Raw genomic sequence first — 26,241 nt, forward strand, 5'->3', positions numbered from 1 at the left:
GGACTTTATGAAGGCTAATGACAATGTATCTCAATATCTTCAGTGTGTTTTGTGGACATGATGTGCCTTAACAACAGATAAGTGAGTAATGATGATGAAATGATCCAGTTCAGTACGAGTTTAAGTCCGAGCAATAAACCCCAGTAATGCACAATGGAAATATGGAGCAGTTAAAGCACTTACATGAATGCCTCCATACACACATGAGTGTTATTTAATGTGTAAAGTGTCCAATTGTCTTGTTGAGGAGGAACTTCTTTTTTTAGGAGGATTATCTTCTAATCATGCATTAGAAAAACAGGAACATATACAAAGCAAAAATTCATGTTCATCCTCTGTATATTTGTCGTTTACAAATATCTGAACATCCTTAAATGTGTTTACTTCAGAAGCAAAAAAAATGACAAGATGAGAAGTATTGTTTCTCAAAATAAAATGATGAAAATTAAGTGGCTTTATGCTTAAAAACAAGAAAAATGTCTGACATTGGGGTCAGAAAATTCCTTTTAAATGAAGATTATTTTTCTGACCTCACTGGCAGACCCCCCCCCCCCCCTGTTTTAAGTATAAAGTCACTAAATGTTAATAACTTTTTCAGAAAACAAGACTTAATATCTTGTCATTTTGCTTCTCAAGTAAATGTGTTTTGATTTTATTGATATCCTGTAAAACAAGAGCATGATTTTATGCAGTGTAATTCCTGCCGGTGATGAAACGGTGCTTTATGATAGCTCTAGACTTCCATTATAAGTGCATTACTGTAAGCACTGTTATTACTGTAAAAGCGAAGCGTGCTTCCTCATCTGGATATTAACGGACAGTATGTGTGATGTGAGTCATAATGAACTGAAAGCATTGCTCAAAGACAGTAGTTTTGATATTTAAACCGGTGCAAATGATCTGCCATGTTTTTGATAGTTTGGTTTTGCTTTCGTTTGTTGTGTTTGCGATGTGAGCTTGTGAAGCTCAAACCTGTTGTTCTGTGTTGAAAGTCCAGAAAAGTCCAATAGAGTAGGGTTTGTGTGTGTGTGTGTTGGTTTGAGGTGATTTACCATAAAACAATCTGAAAAGATGAGTGTTGTCATGTATTTACAGTATCTCTGTTTTCCGTGTGGACAGACTTTCTTCAGTTGACTAACAATAAATGACCTGACTCTTTCTCCACAGTGTGTATGTTGGATAAGTGTGTTGTCTGTAACCTCCTGTGATGTGATTCTCGCTGCTTCTGTCTGTTTAAATGCATCTCAGCCAGACTTCCCTGGCTCCGTATGAGAGTTATAAGGTTTTTAAGCACAGATGTTTGTAAGGCTGGACTAAAGAGGTTGTGTTTGAGTTCCTGAGAGGTGTTTTAGCGGAGCAGGACGCCGTCAGACGGGTTTTGCGGTACAGTAACACATCTGGAGTGACTTCTGTGTGCTGTTGCTTTAAGCATGATGTTGTTCAATCAGTGATTGAGTTCCAGACATCTGCCATGTTTCCTGACCTGCTGTAGATCCATAGAGTTTTCCATCTCGCATCAACTTTTTACCTTTAAAGTCAACATGAAATGCTTATTAATTTACAATATTATCTGCCATTAATAACAATACCCAATAGCCTGCATGTCGTCACATGCAAAAAAGGAAGTTATTGATAAAAGATGGACATGCAGTGATAAATTATTAACAGTGTGTTTAACATGTTTGAACGTGTAACTTTTGTCTTGTTTTTCAGTACAAATATCTAAACGTTCTTAAATTAAGATATATTTACTGAAGATACTAAGTCTTGTTTTCTGAAAAAAAGATCAAAATGAAGTGACTTAATGCATTTAATTTTTCTATCAGTTGTTAACTAATCTTAATATATTAAATGTATTTAATTTTATATTTTTGAAAATAATACAGTAATATACGTGTATTATCATATTAATAAATATGCATTTTGTTAGTTTAATACTAATCTAAATATATCACAATATATTTAATAAAATTATTTTTTAGTAAAATGATATACTTGTTAATAAATATTTTATATTTTTTTAATATTTTCTGAACAATTTAGCAAAATTTTGTGACTTTATCCTTAAAACAAGAAATGTTAATAAATATTAATAAATGATAGGTATTTGTTTTATATGATATGTATTTGTTTTATATAAATCTAAATAATTAATAATAATAAATAATACAAATGTAGTGTGTTTTCAGTAAAATAACACATTTGTAAATAAATACATTTGAATTTTATATTTTATGAAAAATATCAAAATTTTGTGACTTTATGCTTAAAACAAGTAAACAATAATCAACTTAATTCAAAAGGAAAACAAGTTTATTTTTCTTACTTCATTTATAGGTATTTTTCTTGTTTTAAGCATAAACTCACTTAATTTGGATACATTTGTCAGACTTAAAATGTAAAAAATCAAAGTCATTAAAATTCTTCTTCCGAAGTAAATATATGTTGATTCAAGAAAACAAGACAAAAATACTATGCAAAAAAAAAACTTTTTTTGCAGTGTAAATAGATTCAGTACTGAGTTCATGTTGACTTTATTCGCTTAATCACTATTTAATTTTGATTTAAATGAGAATCTCATCTCTGAATCAGCCAGTGTTGGTGTTTGTGAAAGGATTGGTTCAGAGTTCCTCCCGTGTGACTGACTTTGAGTGGTGGTGTGTTTGGTAACTGATGGCGGTGTGTTGGCAGGATGGGGTGGACGGAGAGATGAACGGAGTGCCGGAGAGGAGCTCGAAGGAGCCGAGTCCCATCCCGTCCCCGAGCGCAGACAGACGGGGCAAAGGCAGTCAGTCGGCCACACTGCCGGTGAAGGGTCAGGAGATGCCGTCTGCGCAGCTGGAGGGACTCCTGCACCGCAAACACGAGTGGGAGGGACACAACAAGAAAGCCTCCAGCAGGTATGATCATCGCATTAAAATGTAGATTCTAGACCTACAACAGGATTATTATGGATGACTAAAACTAAAACCCATACAAATATTTTCATTATTTAAAATTAATAAAATAACCTATTTAAAAATGATTTCAGCTAGTTGTTAAAGCAGCATTTCTCATTTTCATTTAGTTTACTTTATGCACCAAAATTAAAACGGAAAAAAATTAACAATTTTTTTTTTGTAAAAATAACAAAATTACCAAAACTTTAAAATCCAAATGAAGGCAGAAAATGCAAAATAAATAAAATAATAATAATAATTCATAATTAAAAAAGCTAACATTGAAAATTCTATAAATTAATTCAGTTATATTAAATATTTGACAAATGAGTGACACATTTAAATGGCTTTATACAATGTTTTCATATGGCTTGAGAAAAATGTGCTCTCATAAATATGCTTTAAAAAATGAATTACACTGTAAAATAAAAGATTATTGGTTTAGAAAAAAAAGACTATTTAAAAACTACTACAAAATTATTAGTTGTTGAACAGAAATGCTAAAACCTTAACTCTAAATAAAATAAAAACAGAAAATACAAAATTGAAACTAATATATATATATATATATATATATATATATATATATATATATATATATATATATATATATATGAAATATTAAAAAAACTTAAATATTAGTGTTACTAAAACCATAAAAATTATTTTAAATAAAATAAACATTTACATGATATATTAAAATAAAAACCAAAACTGAAATAAAATAACACAAACTACATAAATATGTAAAAAAAAAAAAACACAAACACAACAAAATGCTTAAACTTAACTTGATTAAAATGAAAAAAAAAAAAAAAAAAAAAATTAGAATATTTAAAAATAAATAAATAAATAAAATAATACTTTTTTTAAAGAAATTAATACTTTTAATCATCAGGGATGCATTCAATTGATTAAAAGTTACAGTAAAGATATTTATAATGTTACAAAAAATTTCCATTTCAAATAAATGCTGTTCTTTCTTTTGTTCTTTCAGTGTCTAAATGCTTTTGAACTTTCTATTTGTGAATCCTGAAAAATAAAATGTATCACGGTTTCCACAAAAAATATCAGTGAGACATGCATTATCGTTCATGCTATTTATTTAAAACCGTATATTATGGTGTATACATGCTTAAAGTTACAAGCCAATTGGTTTAACTCACTCACTAAAGCAGAGTTTTTACTTATTGGCATTGGTGTTTAGTTTGAACCTTGCTGATAATACTTTCTCTGAACATCTGGAAATAAGTGCTTCTCATCTGGACATAAGTTTGAGCGAGTCTTTGGTGTGTTTGGCTCTGAAATGAAGCAGCAAATCAAGATCACGTCGCATGAATCTGCGTTTTTAAAACAGTTCGTCTGAGAAAATTCCATGGTAGAGATCTCATTGAATTTATGCAGGAGCATCTGGATTGGTTTCTCCGCTGGGACTGATGAAGCATCGTCATTAAAATGACAAACAGATCCAGATGTGCTAATGTTTGTGTGTCTCCTCAGATCCTGGCATAACGTGTACTGCGTCATCAACAACCACGAGATGGGCTTCTACAAAGACAACAAGAGCGCGGCGCAGGGCATCCCGTACCACAGCGAGATCCCCATCAGCCTGAAGGACGCTGTCTGCGAGGTGGCCGTCGACTACAAGAAGAAGAAGCACGTCTTCAAGCTCAGGTGAGCAGCAGATCCCAGCTGCAGTGATGTGATTGCTGTTTAATGAGGTTCTTCTGCTGTGACTGAAGCTGCTGTTTCTCCTCACAGAGTTACTGATGGAAACGAGTATCTCTTCCAAGCCAAAGATGACGTAAGTCTGCTTTTATCATCATAACTCCAGCAATATTACACCATAAGTAAACATTTGGAGGTCATGGGTCACCTTTGCTCTTGTTGTTAAGTGGTGCTCTCTTGTGGTACATGAGAAGCTTTGAAACATATACAGACAGACAGAACGATAATTGGGGTTTAGTTTTAAATTGTGGATTATTTACTGCTAATTTTGCTGTTTTTATTTATTATTATTTGCAACAGTCGTAATTGTTCAGCTAAATATTGTTAACTAAAACTATTACGAATCATTTTTGGCGACTGAAATAAATCTGCAATAATATTCAATAAAATATTAAACAAAAAACATTTAAAAAACTAACTAAAATAAATTTAAGCTGAAGTATTAAAATGAATAAAACTAAAACTGAAGTTACTGATGGTAATGAAAACAAAATAAAGCAATATAAAATAACTAATAAAATAGCAGTCACATTATAAAATTGCTGACAGTTTAAATAAATAGAATTAATTAAAAAGAACAATAAATATATATATAGAAATATTTTTTAAAAATGACAAAATCGCATTACAAAATTACTAAAAGATAAACTGAAATCAATTAAAAAGGTAAATAAAGTAAATCAAACACAATAAAGCTATATGAATATTTTGAAAAACCAAAATTACTGAAAATTAAACTAAAGCAATTCAAAATATTGCAAAAAAAATAGTATAAGCTTTGCTATTATGCTATAAACTCAATTCAATTAAAGTATTTAACAAAAACTGTTTTATATGGCTTGAGGAAAAAGTACTTGATAAAGATGGTCCAGAAAGTCAGAAAGAAAAAAAAATATTTTTTTGAAGTTTACTATAGTATCTTTTACAAGAAAATATCAATTTCAGTTTTTCTACATCAAAACTTCACGTTTAATTTTATGTTACTTGCCATTTCTTTGTTATTATTTGAGAAATGACTAGCCATTTTTGAGTGAAAACACTTTTTTTTCCAATGTAAATGGGGTGAACATCAATAAGTAAATTCCTGATGCCTGCAACATTGTATGGCACAACATGTATATACAAATATACACTCATAAACATCAAGATTCCAAAAGGGGTTTTTGCAGCAATGCCATAGAACAGGGCTGTCAAACTCTGCAGATGCAACCCTAATTAAACACAAGCCTGAAGGACTTGATTAGCTGGATCAGGCTTGTTTGAAAGCAGGGTTGGAACTAAACTGAGTTGGACACCCCTGCCATAGAAGAACCATCTTGGGTTCCGAAAAGAACCTTTCAGTAAATATTTCTTAAAAGAACCACTTTTTTTTTTTTCTTAGTGTGAATAACATTTTAATAATCTATAAAAGACACATTTGTTACCCTGGACCACAAAACCAGTCATAAGGGTCTTTTTTATATATTGAGAATTATACATCATCAATAAATACGCTTTCCATTGATGTATGGTTTGTTAGGATCAGACAATATTTGGCTGAGATACGAATATTTGAAAATCTGGAATCTGAGGGTGCAAAAAAATCAAATTATTGAGAAAATCAAAAGTTTTGATATATTTAAGGTAGGAAATTGACAAAATATCTTCATGGAACATGATCTTTACTTAATATCCTAATGATTTTTGGCATAAAAGAAAAATGGGTAATTTTGACCCATACAATGTATTTTTGGCTATTGCTGCAAATATACCCGTGCTACTCATGACTGCTTTTGTGCTCCAGGGACACATTTGTGGAATGGAAAGGTTCTATGAGCGTTAAATGTTCTGTATGGACCCATCAGTCAGAGTGTATGTCGTGCACAGATGTATTGGTTAGTTTCTGAATACGCCTGCTGAACTGTGTGGTGTTTGCAGGAGGAGATGAACACATGGATCCAGGCCATTCAGAACGCGGGCAGCGGCTCGTCGTCCTCCGAGAAATCGGAGATCACGCCCAGCAACCAGAGCACACCGGCCTCCAGCCGCGCTCACACGCTCCCGGCCACCGTTACCCTGACGAGCGAATCCAGCCCCGGCAAGCGCGAGAAAGACAAGGAGAAGGACAAGGAGAAGCGCTTCAGCCTCTTCAGCAAGAAGAAGCAGTAGACGTCCGAAACGCTCGCTCAATCGGCTCATTCCCTCGATTCTTTTACGACTTTAAGTTTGTGTCCGCCCACCTCCTCCAGTGATATCCCAGCATGCAAAGCTCATAAAGACGCCACACTCTGTGCCTGAAAGCCCACCAATTGGGTCCAAAGTTGTACAAAAAACGCAAGAGTGTGTCGCGATTGGGGAACGTTTTTTTTACGCTCTTACGTTTCTATCGTGGTTGATTTTGAATTCCGACTATTGCTATCTCTCGTTTTTTGTAACTGTGCGCCATTGAGGGGTCTGGATATTTAAAACATTTCCTCAATTTTTATGAGGCTGTCTCGGAGTCTCTCTTCGTTGACAGTGATGCTTCGAAACGATTCCATTGAACCGATACAATTCCACGTTAACGTCAGATTCGCCTTTTATCGACTATAAGCTGATCAACTAATATTAACATTGGCTTGAAGGCATGGTAGGCTTGTGATCAAGGTGGGTCGTACCAAACGCTTTCACGAGCTGTAAGAATGTTTGCTATATAGCTACAGAGAACTAGTAACCCGAATCATTTGACGTCATGCTTTTTTTTCGTTCGTTTATGGTTTTATCATAATATATGTTTCAAATAATTCTAGTACAAAAGAGTATAAAATTAGATGTATTATAAACACTTTAAAGCATCAATGTTAAGTGAACAGTGCAACATTTACTGGTAAAAGGTAATGTTACTCCAGCTAAAAAAGTACAAAAAGAACAAAAAAAAAGAAAATGTATGAATACGGTTACTTGCTTGTGGGCTATAGCACTGAGCATTCTCTGTTTTCTCTTTGTTTTCTCGTTTGAGCTTCATCCCGCTCTCCTGCTCTTTGATACATGTGCATCCCCTCCGTCACTGTATCTATTGTAATGAGATTTTCATCTACTGCACAATCAAAAGCATCATAATAGGAATGAAATCCTGGCGATGTCGGGCGTCCCGAGCGCTATAGATCCTCCGGCCCGACGCTCAGATGTATGAAACTGCACCTGTAGACTTTAACCTCCCTGCCCTGTTAAATATGTGCGATGTCATTAAATGCTTTTAAACATTACACTCGTGTCATTCTGTGTCTGTTTATGTAGCTAGTGACTATTCAGCAAGGATGCATCAAACTGATCAAAAGACATTTATATTACAAAAGATTTCTGTTTTAAATAAATGCTGTTCTATTAAACTCTCTATTCATCAAAGAATCCTGAAAAACAAGTTTACACAAAAATACGAAGCAGCACAACTGTTTAATAATCAGAAATCAGCATATTAGAGTGATTTCTGAAGATCATGTGACACTAAAGACTGGAGTAATGATGCAGAAAATACAGCTTTGATCACAGAAATAAATTACATTTTAAAATATATTCTAATAAAAAAACAGCTATTTGAAATTGTAATAATATTTCACAAGATTACTGATTTTTCTATATTTTTAAGCAAATAAATAGACACTTCTTTCAAAACTTCAAAACTAAGTTTTTTTACCAGCCCCAAACTTTTAAATGGTAATGCAGTACTTTCAATAATAATCTGTACATATTACTGTTCAAAGTTTTAGGATCTGTAAGTTGTTTATTCATCAAGGACACATTAAATTGATCAAAGGTGACAGTCAAGACATTGATGTACTTACAAAAGATTTCCTATATCAATTATTTTTTAAAATGTTTTCAAATATAATGTATTTTAAATTGTAATAATATTGCTACTTTACTGTATTTTAAAATGAATAAATGATGAAATTTCAAATTGCAATAATATTTCAAAATATTGCTATTTTTTACTGTATTTATAAACAAATGAATCTAGTCAAAAATATTCAAAAATCTTACTGACCCCAAACTTTTGAACGGTAGTGCAACACGTTTCATGTTTGTTAACCTGAACATATTGCTGTTCAAAATTTTTGGGTTAAGCCCCCCCTCCCCCTTTATTCAGCAAGTATGCATTAAATTGAGAAAATGACAAAGTTAAGAATAAATACATTTAAATTTTTAAATTTCAAATAAATGCTGTTCTTTTGAACTTTCTATTCATCAAAGAATGGTGAAAAAGATTGAACATTGATAATAGTAATACATGTTTCTTAAACAGCACATTTTGTTTGATTTACTCTCACTATATCTTACTGCTGTCTAGGAGAAACAATGAGGATATTTAAGAGATCTTGCTGTTTTTTTTTCTTGTGTGTTTCTGTGAAGCTTTTAGGGGTGACACCTCATAAGTTGTAAAGCGACACACACACACACACACACACACACACACACACACACACACACACACACCATCTGTGATCTCCATATGTCTGTGATTATTTCATGAGGTTTGAACCTGCTGGTTCAGAAACACAACATCACACACACCAGCACAACCTTCACGCCAGAACACGCACAATCAGCACGACTTCCTGTCATGTGACTTAAGCTGTGTCTAAAAGAGCATCTCACATCCTCTAACCTGCAGGGAAAGATCTGTTCAATATCTTGAATTATCCAGGGAAGGAGACTCATTAAGTCTCAGAGCCAAGTTTTCCTGGGCTGCATTTGTTGATGGTTAGTCCTCCAGTAATCAGATTACAGTGTAATTAAATCACATAAAGCCGGGTTTAAACAGGTTTTACCTAGACTCACCCCAAACCAAGAGACTGATATCATGAGCTACAATCAGTGCAACAACCTGACATTTTACACTAAACACGGTTTATCCATCTATATGAGACTTTCAGTCTAGATTACTCAACATTACACAAGCATGTGATTATAGCCAATTACATAATCCCCTAAATGACATGAATTTAAGTAGACAATACATGTTGGTTTAGAGCTGGCAGGAAACACAAATTAATTGCTATATATTTTTCTATATTCTCTTTCAAATAGCTAACCAAACAATTCAAAGAAAACATATTTAAAACAGAAAGAAAAGTAATTTTCAACATTATAAAATCTTAAAAATCTGACCATATCTGTTGTCTGCAGATATGCCCCCACCAGTGCCAGAATCAAACCTACTCCATTGTTCATGTATTAAGATCGCGACAGATGCTCTGAGCTCTTTAGTCACGTGAATGCGTCTTAAGCAGCATCAGTGGGCTCGGGATTTCCTTCCGCTGGGGGATGCCCTTCCCTGCGTCCTCTCCGTGTCCACTCACACCTTTAGCCTCTAGACTAGCACGCTTACATATTAATGCATTGCTATGGACATTTATATTTCGAAATCCAATCGGAATCAAGCAGGAATCCTTTAAAACACTTATGCTTGTTTTTCATATGATCTTAAATTCTTCGTGATTTTATATTTGAACTGTGAATGCACTAAGAATCATTATTATTTTATTAATTTATATATTTTTTTAATAATTTTTTAGTTAACAATTAAAAATTATTATCAGTATTAAAAATATTATTATAAACGATAAAAAAAATAACTATATAAAATAAATTTAAATAAATTTAATATAAAAATAAAAATTATTTGATAATTATAAAAATTTGATTATGTAAATAAATATAAAAATATTATTATATTTGTTTTTATAAATACAATTAAAGCAATAAAATAAATGTAAATATATAATGCATTTAAAAATATTTACTTTTTTACTTTTAACAATTATTATTGCTTTTTTAAATGTTATGTAAATTATTATATATAAAAATACAATTAGACATACAATAGCGTTCCTTCTAGCGCTGCTTTTAGCTGTTCCTAATATCGTCATACATGTTGTGTAAAAAAACAAAAAAAAACAACAAAATGAATGTGTTGAAATAATATAATATAATATAATATAATATAATATAATATAATATAATATAATATAATATAATATAATATAATATAATATAATATAGCAAAACCTTATTGCTGACGGATACGGTAAGAATGTTCTTGGCTGAAGACCCGTATGTTCAGCACATTGGACAGCGCATGCTGAGCGCTCATGGGATTTGAAGTCATTTATCGCGCGGCTGAGTGTCACTAGAGACCGTTTAGAACTACAAGTCCCATGATTCCGTGCGCGGCGCCGATTTCTCCGTTGGTCAGCATCATCGGAAACGGGCCACAAGGCGTCGTAGTAACCAAGCCGAATGGCTTGCTAGAAACCAGAAATCATATTCTCCAAAATATTACGCCAATAACTGAACTCAAAGCGCCTTTACTCCCTCAACGCTGCGCCGAGTTCGCGGTGGAGGGATTAATCCACCTAAACCAGCTCCGTTTAAGAATGAGGATATTCGCCCCTCAGACCCGGTTGCTGATGGTTCGGTGATCCGGATCACGAGAGAAATGGAGGAGTTTGCTTGAGGATCAGCGGGAATTGAAGATCTCCAGGCGAGAGTTGAAGAGCATGAAGAGGTTTTTGGGGAAGGTCTGATCATCGGTGCGATGCAGGGCGGTCGAGAATCGTCTGACGGCTGAAATCCTGGAGGTTTTCTGAAATCCCGGAGGCAAACACGCCGTTTAGAGAAGATTAATAGCACGATGGTTTGGAGGTTAGTCTCCTTGGTGAAGACCTGAAGTCTCTGCAGCCCTTTAAAGACGTCCAGACCTCAGTGTGCTGAAGGTGTCCAGCGTGTTGTAGATGCATTTGGATCAAGATCAGCTGCTAGAGTTGTTTTGAAGGGTAATGCACAGATCTAGCATGCTTTTTAAAGGCTTTTATACTCTGGAAACTCATGCAATGGCTGGTAGGTGTGACCAAGTATTCCAGTATGAACATTTGTAATCACTCTTGACTGCATTCCCTTTAATCTGGACCCAAATTTCAGCATTTTTCCATCATTTTAGCCTGATTTCTTCATGCCACCCAGTGGGATCTTCAGACCCCCTTCCCTGTACAGGTGACCCAGCTTGTGTTCCAGTTATGATGCATGCATGAACTTCAGGAGGGCGTTGAATGGTGGCAGTGCCGTAGGGTTGGTGTTGCCTAGTGGTTAAAGATCTGAACCGGTGTCCAAAAGGCTGTAGGTTCCAACCCTACAAGAGGTGACCCATCACCATTGTGTCTTCGACCCCCAAAGAACGTCCACTAAATGACACTTTTGTGAAAGGTAGACCATTGCAGATCCTGAGAGCATGGCAGATAAGACGGCTCCCCGCTGTCAGCTGAGGCTGGAGTGGATTCATGGATACAGAGGACATCAGTGCAGGAATAACCTGTACTACACCGCCGGGAAGGAGATCGTGTATTTCGTGGCTGGAGTCGGAGTGGTTTACAACACCAGAGAACACACACAGAAGTTTTACTTGGGACACAACGACGACATTATTAGGTATGAGCATGCTCTTTATAACAGTATGCATTATGAAAATATCAAAAACTTGCAATGACATTACCATGCAGGACTATGGTAATACCATTGCATTCTTTTAAATGCAGTATCATGCATGCTAAATTAATATGGCAGTCATTAAGTACTATTAAAGTACCATGATAATACCATGTTCTTGGAATCTTTACCACAGTAATGTCATGGTATTTTTTGGCCTACCATGATATCACATTTGTTTGGACGCATAGTATGGCAATACCATGTTTTCTTGGACATGCACCATGATGATACCATGTTTTTGTAGTTTTACCATGGTTTATACCATTGTATTCTTTGAAATGCTACAAGGTATGATGTAAATACCATGGCAGATTAACATGGTTATATTGTATGTGACAAAATACAATGATAATACCATGCTTTTTTAATATGTACCACAGCAATTTGATGGTATTTCTTGAAAAACCATGATATTGCAATTTTATTGGACACATACTATGGCAATACTATGTTTTTTAGACATTTACCATGGTAATGCCATTGTATTCTTTTAAATACTACACAGTATGATGTAAATACCATGGTAAATTAACATGACCATCAATCAGTATCATTGTATATAAAAAATACCTTGATAATACCATGTTTTCTAATTTGTACCGTGGTATTTCTTGGAGTACCATGATATTGTAATACATATTATGGCAAAACCATTGGTGATACCATGTTTTTTGGACATTTACCATGGTAAAGTCATATTTTTTATATGGCATTAAAATGTCATGCATATACCATGGTAAATTAATATATCAGTACAATTATGATAACAGAATACCATGATAATAACATATGTGAATATGTACTCTAGTAATGCCATGGAGTTTTTTTCACATTTACCATGTTTTTCTGGACATGTACCACAGCAAATATGTGTTATGTTGTACATTTACTGTAGTATTGCCATGGTATTTTTAAAAACTAGAGTACCATATGAATACCATGGTACTTGAATAATCATTGGTGGTATATATGATAAAGCTCTCGTGTGCTAGAGTGTTTATTGGTTGTTTGTGTGCCTGTGTGTAGTGTTGACAGTAGTTGTTCCTCTCTGATAAAGAGGTTTGTATCTGAGACACCTGATGCTATCTGAACGCTGGCATGCCTCTTCATACACATTTATCAGACCGTCGTCTCCTGGACGGATCAATGCGTTCCAGCAATGGCATGAGGCTCTCGAACAGGCGAGGGGTCAGGGCTCCCTCATGAACTGATTATATCAGTGAGCAGCAGCAGGATTTTGGAGGGAAATAGAGTTGATATGCAGAGATGGCAGCAGCATGACCCTAATGGAGGGCAGCGCTTCTGTAAAAAGCCTTTTCTTGTTCAACAAAGCTATGTGATTTTTCTCCTGAAGGGAGAGATGGGCCGATACGGTGAGGAAGTGACCGCGATTTGTCCTCACACTCGCCTCCAGGTGACTCGTGTAAAAGAGGACGCTTGTGTTTCTAAAAATATTGAACTTAAACTAGTAAACTTAATGTGATGCATATGTGTTAGTCAAATCAAGCAGGTCAGGTTTATTTAATACACTGTAAAAATGATTTTTCGAATTTAGACAAAACAAGAAAATAATTTTTTTATACTTTAGAATTTCATGTTTAATTCAGTGTGTTACTTGCAATTTCTTTGCATTTAATTATAAAATTAAAGTAATTTCTGAGTGAAAATTGTTTCTACACCACATTTCTTTACTAATAAATAAAGTTTTATTAGTTTATATGTTTATCATCAATAAATGATTTTTTTCAATCTCTTATATTTTAATAACTGCATAAATCTAATTGTTTTCACAATGAACAGATTCATGCGGATTCTAAGCATTTTGAAAATAGTTTTATGATTGAAATAATCTAATAGATGCATATATTATTTTCATTCATTTATTTATTTGCATCACATTAAGTTTATTAGTTTGTATTAAATGCATAAAGATGCATACACTTAATAATAATCTATGCCATGTTTTTAATTTTAGTGTATTTATTTATTTGCATCACATTAAGTTTATAGTTTGTTTCTAGTAAATGCATGCAGATGCATATCATTATTTACAAACTATGCTATGTTTGTTTATTAATTTTTTATTTGCATCACATTACGTTTATCAGTTTGTTTATATTAAAACTGCTGTCCAAAATGCATGTATATTTCATATGCAATTCAAATACATAAATCCTAAATTTAGGCTTAAATATTTATTTGAGTGAGGGTGAAACATGTATTTTGTATTGAACATAGACTGAAAAAGAATAAAAAATGCTGGTTTATAGTTTGTATCTTGGATTTTAGTCACGTTTGCATGAACATTTATTTTATGGACTGTGTTGTGACAGAAAGCCAAGCAGATTTATGCAATATTTAGTCCCGTTTTTACATTTTCCCAACTGTCAAATCCACACAACGCCGCCTCTGTTTGCTCCCGAGGGTGGGATGCTATTCTTGTCTGATTCCATTCACAGCAATTATCATCTTGCCCAGATCCTCAACAACCTGATCACTCGGATACAACTATCATGTCTGTTTATAATGAAGTTTAATTGCTTGGTTAGAGTTAGAGCGCAGGTTACATTCTGTGAGCAATGCTGGTGTCTGGTTTTAGGTGGAGCCTGCAATTGATGGATTTGATAATTAGTGTTAATTGTCTCAAGTGTCCCGTCACCTCTTTCAGCAGGTCTCTCTGTAATGTGCACCTATAAACGGAAACCACAGGACAGCGTTTGTGTTATTGCAGTAATTGTGTGTTTTGTTTATGGAAACTATGACATTCAGGGTTGTTGGCTTTTGCAGACTGTATTATATTAGGAACACACACACACACACACACACACACTGGTAGTAGACTGACGAGTGAGTATATTAACCCAGTTCATCTCGCTGCCTGAGGGGGAACTTTGCTATTAAAAGTCATATTAAAAGTACTATGCAGAAACACACAATGCCAGTGGCGCTGAGGTATAAAATATGCTTTTACTGCAGTCGAGAGCCAAATGCAATAACCTTCCAGTGTCATTTTGAGCTACATTAGAACAGCCTTGTGCTTTACTCAACAATTATTGAAGGTGTTTTAAGTCAGTCATCACTAATACTAGAGGTCACGTGTCTTGTGAAGGAGAGGTGTGCTGTTATTATATATTACATGCTTATTTATGCAAGAAGTTTTCCTGGTGAGCAATAAAGCAAATGATTTCTACATACCAGAATAATCATAGAGAGTGGAGGGGATCTAGTTTGTTTAACAGGTGTGGTCTTAAAATATATATTATATTAAAATATATATATATTATTTTCATGATTCTCAGTGGCGATTCTCATTCAGTTCTGTAATTTTAGCATCATCAACATTATAAAAAAATAATTTTTTCAAAGTTGTAAAAAAATGATTATTGAAAAATGAAAAAATTGGATTGTTTTACGTGAAAATATGAATTGTTTTAAAGCTGTTTTTCAGTGAAACAGAATTGCAAAAATAATGACTTTTCCCAAAAACTGAGGGTTATGTCATCCACTCATCTCAAAACTATTTTTATGCAAAATAAACATTAACATCATGATTTCCTGTAAAGCTGCTTTAAAACAATGTGTTTCGTGAAAAGCACGATAGAAATAAATTTGACTTTGATATTTGTAATGGCAAACGAGACAAAGAATACTTTTTAGGTCTTATTCTTAAAAACAACCATTTTAGTTAAATCGGGTTCTTGAGTTGCTATGTGATTCTTTGAAGATTCAAATATTTGTAATGTTTGATTCTAGGTTCTTCAGATCTGTGTTTTGATTTCTGGGTTCTTTAGATGTTTTATTTGAAAGATCTAGAATAAAGTAAAGACGTTTAGTGAGTCAAAGCGCTCATTGTTCTTGTGTCTCTCAGCATGAAGGGCAAGTGTGGGGTCACTCTATCAGCCCGTATCGAACCCTGAACACAGCCAGATTAGCCCAACATTTGAGCTCTTAACCGAGGGCAGACGCTCTGTGGAATTACTGTAAGCTCAAATTCCACGCCGTCTCGTCTCGTCCCGAGTGTGAGACAGCCGAGGACACGTTTATTTGCTTTTCTTGTTTCTGTCTTGTCACGGTGTCAGATATGCATGATTTTGAGAGCTCATTAGGACTAAAACAATCTGACTACTTGTTTCATTAAAGCTCTCGTTGGAGATGCGTTCATAATTGCATTATTCTAATGAACAGACCCTGCTCAGTCACTGCTTTTTTCTACGCTTAAAAATAGCACAAGTGCAAATGGAAATTTGAATGAGCAACTTGTGATTAGAATTTAAATTAATTTAAACCACGATATTGTTGTCTTCTAGACTCCAATTAAGGTGAATAATTTGGCTATTAGAGCGTGATATCATCTCACCACATTCTCAAGCGATGACATGGACTGTTTGAAGATACTTAATCAGTTGTATAAGTATTTCTACTCACAAGAATGATTTAAAACCATTTATCTATACGTTATAAGTGGAATAATTGACTCCGTTCTATTGAATTTCTGAAAATGATTGCACAGCTGTTTTAAATTCTTGATTCTGATTGGTCAGTTGCATCTTTGAGTGTTCATATACAGTATATTTGTGCATAATCACCATTATAATATATATTTGACATTTGTATTCAATATTCATATTTCTCTAGGCTGTATCTAATGGCTGAGAAATGGATACAAACGACTTTGTAAAACTTCAGTATTAATTTTATGGAGAGGATAAACCCTTTGATAGTTGGTCAGATAAAGCAAAAAGCATTAAAACATCGCTCAAAAGAACAAGGGATGTTTAACCATAATGGAAATAATTATTCATAATAATATGTGAATAAATATTGGAATATTGATGCAGTTTTTTGTTGCACAGCTACTTGCTTAGGATTTGTTTATACGATTAAAGCAATATTTCACCCAAAAATTTTAAATTGCTGAATATGTAATCACCCGCAGGCCATTCAAGATGTAGATGAGTTTGTTTCTTCATCAGATTTGGAGAAATGTAGCATCGCATCAGTGTCTCAACAATGGATGCTCTGCAGTGAATGGGTGCCGTCAGAATGAGAGTCCAAACAGCTGATAAAAACATCACAATAATCCAGACCACTCCAGTCCATCAGTTAACATCTGGAGAAGACAAAAGCTGTGTGTTTGTAAGAAACAATCCGTAATTATGCTTCCTCCATTGAAAAAGTAAACTTAGCCACCATGTTAAGACTGTATTATGTTAAATGTCTTAATGATGGATTTATTTCTTATAAACACAAAGCGTTTGTCTTCTTAAGATGTTAAATGATGGACTGGAGTGGTGTGGATTATTGTGATGTTTTTATCAGATGTTTGGACTCTCATTCTGACGGCACCCATTCACTGCAGAGCATCCATTGCTGAGCAAGTGATGCAATGCTGTATTTCTCCAAATCTGATGAAGAAACAAACTCATCTACATCTTGGATGGCCTGAGAATGAGCACATCCGCCAATTTTCATTTTTGTGTGAACTGTTCAATGCATTAGACTAGGGGTGGGCGATATGGGAAAAATATCATATCACGATTTTTTATAGAAATATCACGATTCACGATTTTTATCACGATTCTTTGTTAGTTTTACTATTTTGGTTTTACAAGTTGTCTGAGCATTACAGCCAAACTAGAAAGACAAAGATGCATGGCAGATATTTAGGCCAAAGTGGGCGAAGATAAAAAATCTTTGTCATTATTTTATTTTTCTTATTAAAAAATAAGAACAAAGATACACATTACAAATACACATAATATACAAATAAAACAAACAGTGCTTTATTTCCAGGTACAATAGGTGTATTTAGCAGAGCATTCAATGAAATTGAATGAACAAATATAAAAATAAAACACTAGATAGACTGATTCCTAAAGCAACTGTATTAAAGTTTTTCAGTCAAGAATAGTGAGTGATTTTTCTCTTTGTGTTTTGTTGTTTTGTTAACGTTAAATGAATAGTTCCCCCACAAATTAATATTCTGTCATCTGTCTGTCAATTCTGTCATAATGTTGTATTTTTAGATCATCATTTACTCAAAAGTTGTTTTAAACCGGAATGAGTTTCTTTCTTCTGCTGAACATTTATAAATGCTATTTTGAAGAAGGTGGAAAACCAAACAGTTGCTGGTCCTCAGTGACTTCCATAGGATTTTTATTTCCTGCTATCAAAGTCAATGTGGACCAGCAACTGTTTGGTTTTCCACTGAGTAAATAATGACAGAAATTAAATTTTAGGGTGAACCATCTCTTTAATGACAGTCGACAGCACGTTTAGTGTCCTGTTCCTTTAAGAGCTGCACGCATCTAATATACAGGCACGCATCCGTTTCTCTCTTAACTATTTACTTTCATTTTAGAGATAACCAACTCAGTCTGTATGTAAACCTTGTGTGTTTTGACAGTATTAGCGCAAAATATAACTTAGTTGAGTAATCCGGCGCTGTTAGACAGGCGTTTTAGCGCGCGTGCTTCAGGTGTATGCACTCAGAACAAGCGCACGTCAGACCAGCGCGCGAATTAAACATTTAACCAGCAAGGCTTGTGTGCAAATAATGTACTTCTGCGATCGCGAATAAGTGCAGTGTCCTGTCAGAGTAACTGTACTGCTGTATGTCGTGTTGTACAGTATATAGAGACGGAGACCAGAACTGTATTTGATATAATGTGTGCTGTAGCACGATACTACGATATTTCTTAAAAAGCAGATCGTGGAGACATTTTTATCGTCCACGATCAAAAATCGTCATATCGCACACCCCTACATTAGACTCATATTTTTAGTCCAGAATCATATCAGAAGCCTTCGGCTGGTTGCAGCCTGCAGGTCTCAGGCAGCTGGAATTATTTCAGGCTTTTCCAAATGCGCTCTGTCACGACAGCGGTCAGACGCCCCACTTCACTGCACAAAGACTTCAGCACATCTGTGGAGGAACACACACACACACACACACACACTCGCTCGCGCTCTTTCTGGCATGGTTATCATCCGCTCTTCATTTTCCTGTTCAGCTTCCTTCCTGTAGGCCTACTGTCACTGGTGTTCATTTGACTGCAGATCTCTCCCAGAATCCCTCAGCTGTTCACTGACTCACAGGGGTTTGGCACAAACATGAGTAAACGCCCATGGGCGTCCCGACACACATGTACTGATGGAGTGAAACTCATAGAAACATGTCTGGGAAAGTCAAAACATTTGTGTTGTGCATAATGAAAATCATTTGGTAATTAAGCACAAAGTCTAATTCTTGTGTGAAACTTTATTTGTGAGTTTTCACTGTAATTCTGATGATTCTCAGTGGTGACTGTCAGTCGATTCTTTTCTTTTTTACAGTGTGTAATTTCAGCATCAACACTATAAAACATGATTTTTGTAAGTTGAAAATTAAACTTAAAAATTAGTGGAATTAAAAAAAAAAATTAATAATATATATATATATATATATTTGTTGTATGTTTTACCGAAAAAACGATTTTTGTCTTTTTACTTCAAAATTTCACATTTAATTCAATGTGTTACTAATTTTGAATAAGTTTTTATTTGTATATTTTGCTTTCATTTTAAATGTAAGTTTTAGTAATTTTGTTGTTTTTGTCATTTTTATGTGTTTATGTAGTTTTTTTTTTTAGTACGTTATGTTAAACTAAATTTTAAAAAATAAATTTTGCTTTGGCAACTATCTGAAATAAGTTTTTTTTAATTTATTTAATGTTTATTCTATTTCAAGTTACGAAAATGTTTTTTTTTTTTAAATAGTTAAATTTTTTGTTTCAGTTTTACTTTTAGTTGACTTTAATAACCCTGAAAATTGCAAAAAATGCAAAATGCAAAAAATAATGACTTTTCCCAAAAAGTAGATATTTTCACCTCAAATTCATGCCAAAACAGGCTTAATTTTTGTTTCAATATAATCTCACATTTTTGTGTTGTATCATGTTTGTGTTTTGTGGGATTCATCTCTCTGACTCTCTGTATCGGCTCCATTCAAGCCAAGACCTTGTTGCCAAAGTGTTCAGTATTAGATTTTGCTCAAATATCTGATGCTTTTATGAGTGTGCGCACACACACACACACACACACTCTCTTTTATCTGTTGTGTGAAGGGCCTTGATTCGATCAGTGAAAGATTTGCAGCTGTGCTGCTTTCAGAGCCGCTATCAGTGATGTCAAAGTCACTCTGTCTTCAGGGTCACTGTTTCATCTTTCTCTCCTTTTGCCGTGTTTTACTCTCCCTGCTCTTTCATCACTCAGGACGCTTAATGGAGCTCTCAGTTATGATATATTTAAGTAGCAACTTTGTCTTTTGAGTTATTGCCTGAGCAAAACTTGTCACCTTGATGCTGGCATTTTCTTTTTGGTTGCATGTGATCTGAGTATTCAAGGTGTTTTGTGGTTATTATGTCTGTTAGATGGTGTTGGATGAGTTAAGTTTGATGCATCAAATGATACCTGTAGATCGTTTGATGAGAAGAGTTCATATTGAGATCTCTGACTATGATCGCAGACTTTGGTATCTTGAGCAAATTTGAGCACTGTTTGAGAATGTGTTTATTGTAGGGATGCACTGAATGTTCGGCAAACGAAATCGTGAATTAGCGAAAAGACCGAATAAATTGTACCGAACAATGACGTGATGCGATCAAATGCAGCAAACACGTCTGCAGTGTGGAAGTATTTAAAACTTCATTAGAAGCACGAAGCACCGGCAGCGAGAGACTGCTTAGTGCTGCATCTCATGTCTCTGATGAGACGAGGAAGAGGTGGTTGTTGCTGGCTACTGTGATGATTGAAATCACGAAATGGCCTTAAACGATTAATGAATAAACTGCAGAATGTTATGTTTTCAAATACACGCACGGATTGCATTCAAAAAGCGCTGCACGAGCTCTCGACACCAGGGTTCAAAGTCCAAAGCGAGGAAAATCTGCGCTAAAACACTGTCACTCGTCACTCGTCAATAACATTTTTCTCATTTTTTTCAAGGACATGTAACAATGTGATACGTGCGACAAACATCTTCCCAAATTCGTAATGAGAGTCATTTAAATATCTGCATGCTGTTGTCAACAAAAAGAAGCACTAAGATCTTCCTGTGGGTTTCTGCCAAAATAAAATCTTAGAAAAAGCAACAACTCCATCAACATTCATAAATGTTAGTATTGTTATTTTACTGTTGTTCTGTAAAATAAAATAAAATATGACAATAATAATCATAATAATAATTACCCTACAACAGCTCTATACATGTATTATAATATTCACACGTAGTGTTCAAATTGGGATCTGTAATATATTCTAATGTTTTAAAAGAAGTCTCTTCTGCTCAGCAAGCCTGTATTTATTTGTACAGTAAAAAATACATGCCTGATTCAAGAAGGGGGTCCCAAAAATGGCCAAAAAATATTAATTCACTAACTTATTAATTTTAAGTTAAATTGTGCATTGTTGGTATAATGTCTGATAGAATGTTAAAAAAATATTCAGTGTAAATATTTTTAAATTGTTGTTTTGTAATTGATTTTTTTATTTAAAAAGCAGGACAAACAGTAAAAAGCACATTTTGGCTATTTAATTTATGCAGTAGTGAAAACAAATGGCAAAATAGGCCTACATGGGGGAAAAATGCGAAAACTGTGTTTGGTGTTACTGTGCCTTAGGCTCAGTGTTTCATTTTGTTCGGCTTCGGCCAAGAATTTTCATTTCGGTGCATCCCTAGTTTATTGCTTCCTAAAACTAACAATAAACAGAAGGTATGTGTTACAAGTAAATTAAATGTTGAGATACTAAAATTACTACAACTAAAACTGAAAAAAGCACATCAAATGACAGAAACTAAAATTTAAATATATAAATAAAACCTAATTCAAAATATTAATAAATATTATAAAGAGCATGAAAAATTTATATAATTTTTTATATAATGTAAAAATATAGTAAAATAAATAATAGTAAACAATTATGTAATTAGATATGTATAATAAAAAAGCTAATTCATAATATGAAATATGAATAAATACTACAATAGTATATAATACTAAAATAACACTGATTTATGTCAAACCATTTTACTTCCCTAATGTGTTGCATATCAAAGTAAAAACAGGATATTCAAAAAAACAAATTCTATGTATAAAGAATTGATTGGGTTGTAAAAAGGTTTGATGCGTTTAATGTATACAAAGTAAACAGGTCAGCATTCATTTCATTTAATGTCATTTCTGTCAAGGAGAAACAATTAAGATATTAAAGCGATCTCATTAGTGATTTTTCCTTCCTGCGGGTTGATACTTGCACATGTGTGCTAACACACACACGCACACACACATCTGCAGCTCATAACCGCATTGGCACACGGCACAGCTGCTGGCATGGGTTTCATGCCAGTGGACATGGAGAGACTTTGATCGTCCTGCAAGCTCTCTGAAACACACTCACTCACACACTCTCTCACACACACACACACACACACACACACACTCTCACTCTCACACACACACACACACACACACACACACACACACTCACACACTCTCACACACACACACACACGCACACACACTCTCTCTCTCACACACACACGCACACTCACTCACACACTCTCTCACACACACACACACACACACACACACACACACACACACACACTCTCTCTCACACACACACACACTCACACACTCTCTCTCTCACACACACACACACACACACACACACACACACACACACTCACACACTCACACACTCTCTCTCTCTCACACACACACACACACACACACACACACGCACGCACACATACACACACACGCACACACACACACACTCTCTCACACACGCACGCTGAGGGCGTTTAGCCCTGCTTAATCTGCCTTTGATCTGCGTTTGAGAGGAAACTCCTGCTGGTCCTGATGGCAGGCGATGCGGGTGTTCATATCAGAGCTCTAATGGGACCCGCTCTCTTACAGTAAATCACTGTGACGCTGCTAGAATGATGCCATTATCATGCATTACATTTAATAAAGCAATAAACTGCCCTAAACTATTGAATTTAGGCTGAAAGAAAAGAAAATATAAATATCAGATGAAAAACAAAGTACATAAAAAAAATTTCGTATAGAAACTATATAGAATTTATGCTTGGTAATTGAAATAAAGCTGAAATAAAATATTTATATAATAAATAAAATAAATAGTAGATGAAAACTAAATTTAAAAAATGCAAATAGAAATGTTGCCTTGACAACTATGAAATAAATAAGTGTAAGCTGATTTTCTAAAATTGCTAAAACTAAAATAAAAATTAAAACTTGAAGTAACTTTTGTTTAATGATATTAAGCTGAAATAAAATGAAATATAAATATTAAATGAAAAACATACTAAATAAAGAAAAGTTTGAAATGCTGCCTTGGCAACTAAATAAAATAAGTTTAAGTTGAAACTAAAGGGAACAAACAAGCTTAGGTACTAAAATGACTAAAACAGAATTAAAAAGAGACATTTTATATAGAATTTATTTCATAGAATTAATTCTATATAGAATCTTTATAGAATTTATTTAAATGTTTCAAAATGACACAAAAAATGACATTAGATTACATAAATCTAAAATTTAAAATAAAACTGAAAATATAAAAATAAAACAATTCAAAATATGAATTAATAGTATAACTAATACTAAACTGAAGCAGAGTGCTTTGGAAAAAGCATGCATATTATGTCTGTGCTGTTGTCCATTGACAGTATGTTGTACAGTAGGCCCATCCCAAACAAATCTCTTAACATTGGAACTAAATTAGCGTTTATGATCTTTCAGCATTGGCTTGTGATTATTCTGGTTGGTTTTGGTTTTGAGTTTGTTTTGCACCTGCTGCATCAGGAGCTTCGGCTCTCGCCGGCCGTCACCATGAGCTGTTGCTGTGGAGAGAGTCGGTTCGTCTGTGACATCATCTTCCTGTCGGAAAGTCAGTCGTCTCATATGTGCCGATCCTGCCGTGCTTTCTCTCCCACACATCAGACTTTCTGTGTTCATGTATAGCTCTGTATTCAAACTGTTTTAATGAGATTCATCCATCCAGTCTCATTATCAGACTTCTGTCTGTCATTTTATTTTGGCAAAGACTGTGTGTATTTTTTGGCCCATAAATTTAAATAAATAAATAATATATATAAAAAAAATATACATTTGAGGTCCAAAGTTTACATCCCCCTTTCAGAATCTGCAAAATGTAAATTATTTTACCAAAATAAGAGGGATCATATGAAATGCATGTTATTGTTTATTTAGCACTGACCTGAATAAGATATTTCACATAAAAGATGTTTACATTGTGACGAGTCGGCTGCCTCCCCCCTGTCCATCATCACCACCCCGTCCTGTATTCGCCGCCCTTCACCAGGCTCCCGACAGGAGTGGGTGTGTGAGAGAGGAGGGGCGCTGAAACAGCCAGGGCTGGCGGCGTGTGATGAGGCGCACCTGACGTGAGTAGAGCCTCATCACCGCCGCCGTTTAAACGCCGAGCGCGCCTCTCCTCGGGAGACCGGTCTCTCCCCCGTGCATGCACGCTGGTGTCCTCGTGGGTCCAGGAAGGGAGCGTCGAGGAGGGCTGCCGCACCCGTTAGGTGGCTGACGGGCCAGGATGCCGGGCCGCCGAATCCCCCAGAAGCGCCGGGATGCCCGAAGATGGACGAAGCCGCGCAAGAGACGCCGACGCCACTCGCTCCCGGCCCCGAGAGGGGAGCGCGTGCGGCCACCGGACTCCGCCCCTTCCCTGGACCCTTTCCTCCTGGACACTGCCCTCCTACACAGCCCCGCAGCACGACGAGGACACCAGATCCCTGTTTATTTTGGACACTTTTCCCCCTTTGGACACTTTATTTTAATATATTGTTTAATAAAAACCTCTCCGAGGCTTGACGCCACGCCCACTGTGTCTGTCGTTGGCTCCTCCCGCCACAGTGGTGGAGAATGCGGGCAGGCGGAGCCTAGACAGCGCAGTTGGGCAACATCTGATGACGTCATCCCCTCTCGCTCACAAAAAGCCGTGGAACCCGCACGGGGACAGAGGAACGACGGGGACAGCCTCCCAGCCACCAAAGGGGTAAGTGACGGTCTTTTTATTGGTCATTTACCCTGTGGCTGGTTGAGGCTGACAACTAATACCCGGTTTCTCTGTCCCGGTTCCGGCGCGGTGCGAGAGGGAGAGTTGCCCGGAGAGGAATCCCTGCCCCGCCCACTCCGACCGCTGGAGCCTGGTTGAGGAAGGTAGCACTCCTGCGTGGGCGGCGACCCTCGGACGGGGATGTCGCTTGGGGGGGGGGGATGTGACGAGTCGGCTGCCTCCCCCCTGTCCATCATCACCACCCCGTCCTGTATTCGCCGCCCTTCACCAGGCTCCCGACAGGAGTGGGTGTGTGAGAGAGGAGGGGCGCTGAAACAGCCAGGGCTGGCGGCGTGTGATGAGGCGCACCTGACGTGAGTAGAGCCTCATCACCGCCGCCGTTTAAACGGCGAGCGCGCCTCTCCTCGGGAGACCGGTCTCTCCCCCGTGCATGCACGCTGGTGTCCTCGTGGGTCCAGGAAGGGAGCGTCGAGGAGGGCTGCCGCACCCGTTAGGCGGCTGACGGGCCAGGATGCCGGGCCGCCGAATCCCCCAGAAGCGCCGGGATGCCCGAAGATGGACGAAGCCGCGCAAGAGACGCCGCCGCCACTCGCTCCCGGCCCCGAGAGGGGAGCGCGTGCGGCCACCGGACTCCGCCCCTTCCCTGGACCCTTTCCTCCTGGACACTGCCCTCCTACACAGCCCCGCAGCACGACGAGGACACCAGATCCCTGTTTATTTTGGACACTTTTCCCCCTTTGGACACTTTATTTTAATATATTGTTTAATAAAAACCTCTCCGAGGCTTGACGCCACGCCCACTGTGTCTGTCGTTGGCTCCTCCCGCCACAACATGTAGTCCACAAGAGAAAATAATAGTTGAATTTATAAAAATGACCCCGTTCAAAAGTGTACACTTGATTCTTAATACTGTGTTGTTACCTGAATGATCCACAGCTGTGTGTTTTTTTTGTTT

General features: G+C 36.0%; 2 protein-coding genes across 6 annotated transcripts in view; both read left to right on the forward strand.

Annotated features, from left to right (window-relative positions):
- LOC306856765 (spectrin beta chain, non-erythrocytic 1) overlaps positions 1 to 7,892 on the forward strand; it is a 95,316-nt gene extending 87,424 nt beyond the window's left edge. For 3 of the 5 annotated variants that reach the window (XM_079396205.1, XM_079396206.1, XM_079396208.1), the window contains 4 exons: positions 2,692 to 2,900; positions 4,440 to 4,613; positions 4,701 to 4,743; positions 6,585 to 7,892. In XM_079396205.1, the coding sequence (XP_079252331.1) occupies positions 2,692 to 2,900; positions 4,440 to 4,613; positions 4,701 to 4,743; positions 6,585 to 6,815 (657 nt within the window). In that variant the 3' untranslated portion in view covers positions 6,816 to 7,892. The remainder of the gene's footprint in view (positions 1 to 2,691; positions 2,901 to 4,439; positions 4,614 to 4,700; positions 4,744 to 6,584) is intronic. The other 2 variants (XM_079396204.1, XM_079396207.1) reach the window with 1 other exon arrangement.
- Positions 7,893 to 10,899: 3,007 nt separating this feature from the next.
- LOC306856838 (echinoderm microtubule-associated protein-like 6) overlaps positions 10,900 to 26,241 on the forward strand; it is a 56,465-nt gene continuing 41,123 nt past the window's right edge. Inside the window, exon 1 of the mRNA XM_079396326.1 lies at positions 10,900 to 12,110. Within this exon, the coding sequence (XP_079252452.1) occupies positions 11,914 to 12,110 (197 nt within the window). The 5' untranslated portion in view covers positions 10,900 to 11,913. The remainder of the gene's footprint in view (positions 12,111 to 26,241) is intronic.

The sequence above is a fragment of the Barbus barbus genome (assembly GCF_936440315.1).
Source record: "Barbus barbus genome assembly, chromosome: 37".
Lineage (NCBI taxonomy): Eukaryota > Metazoa > Chordata > Actinopteri > Cypriniformes > Cyprinidae > Barbus > Barbus barbus.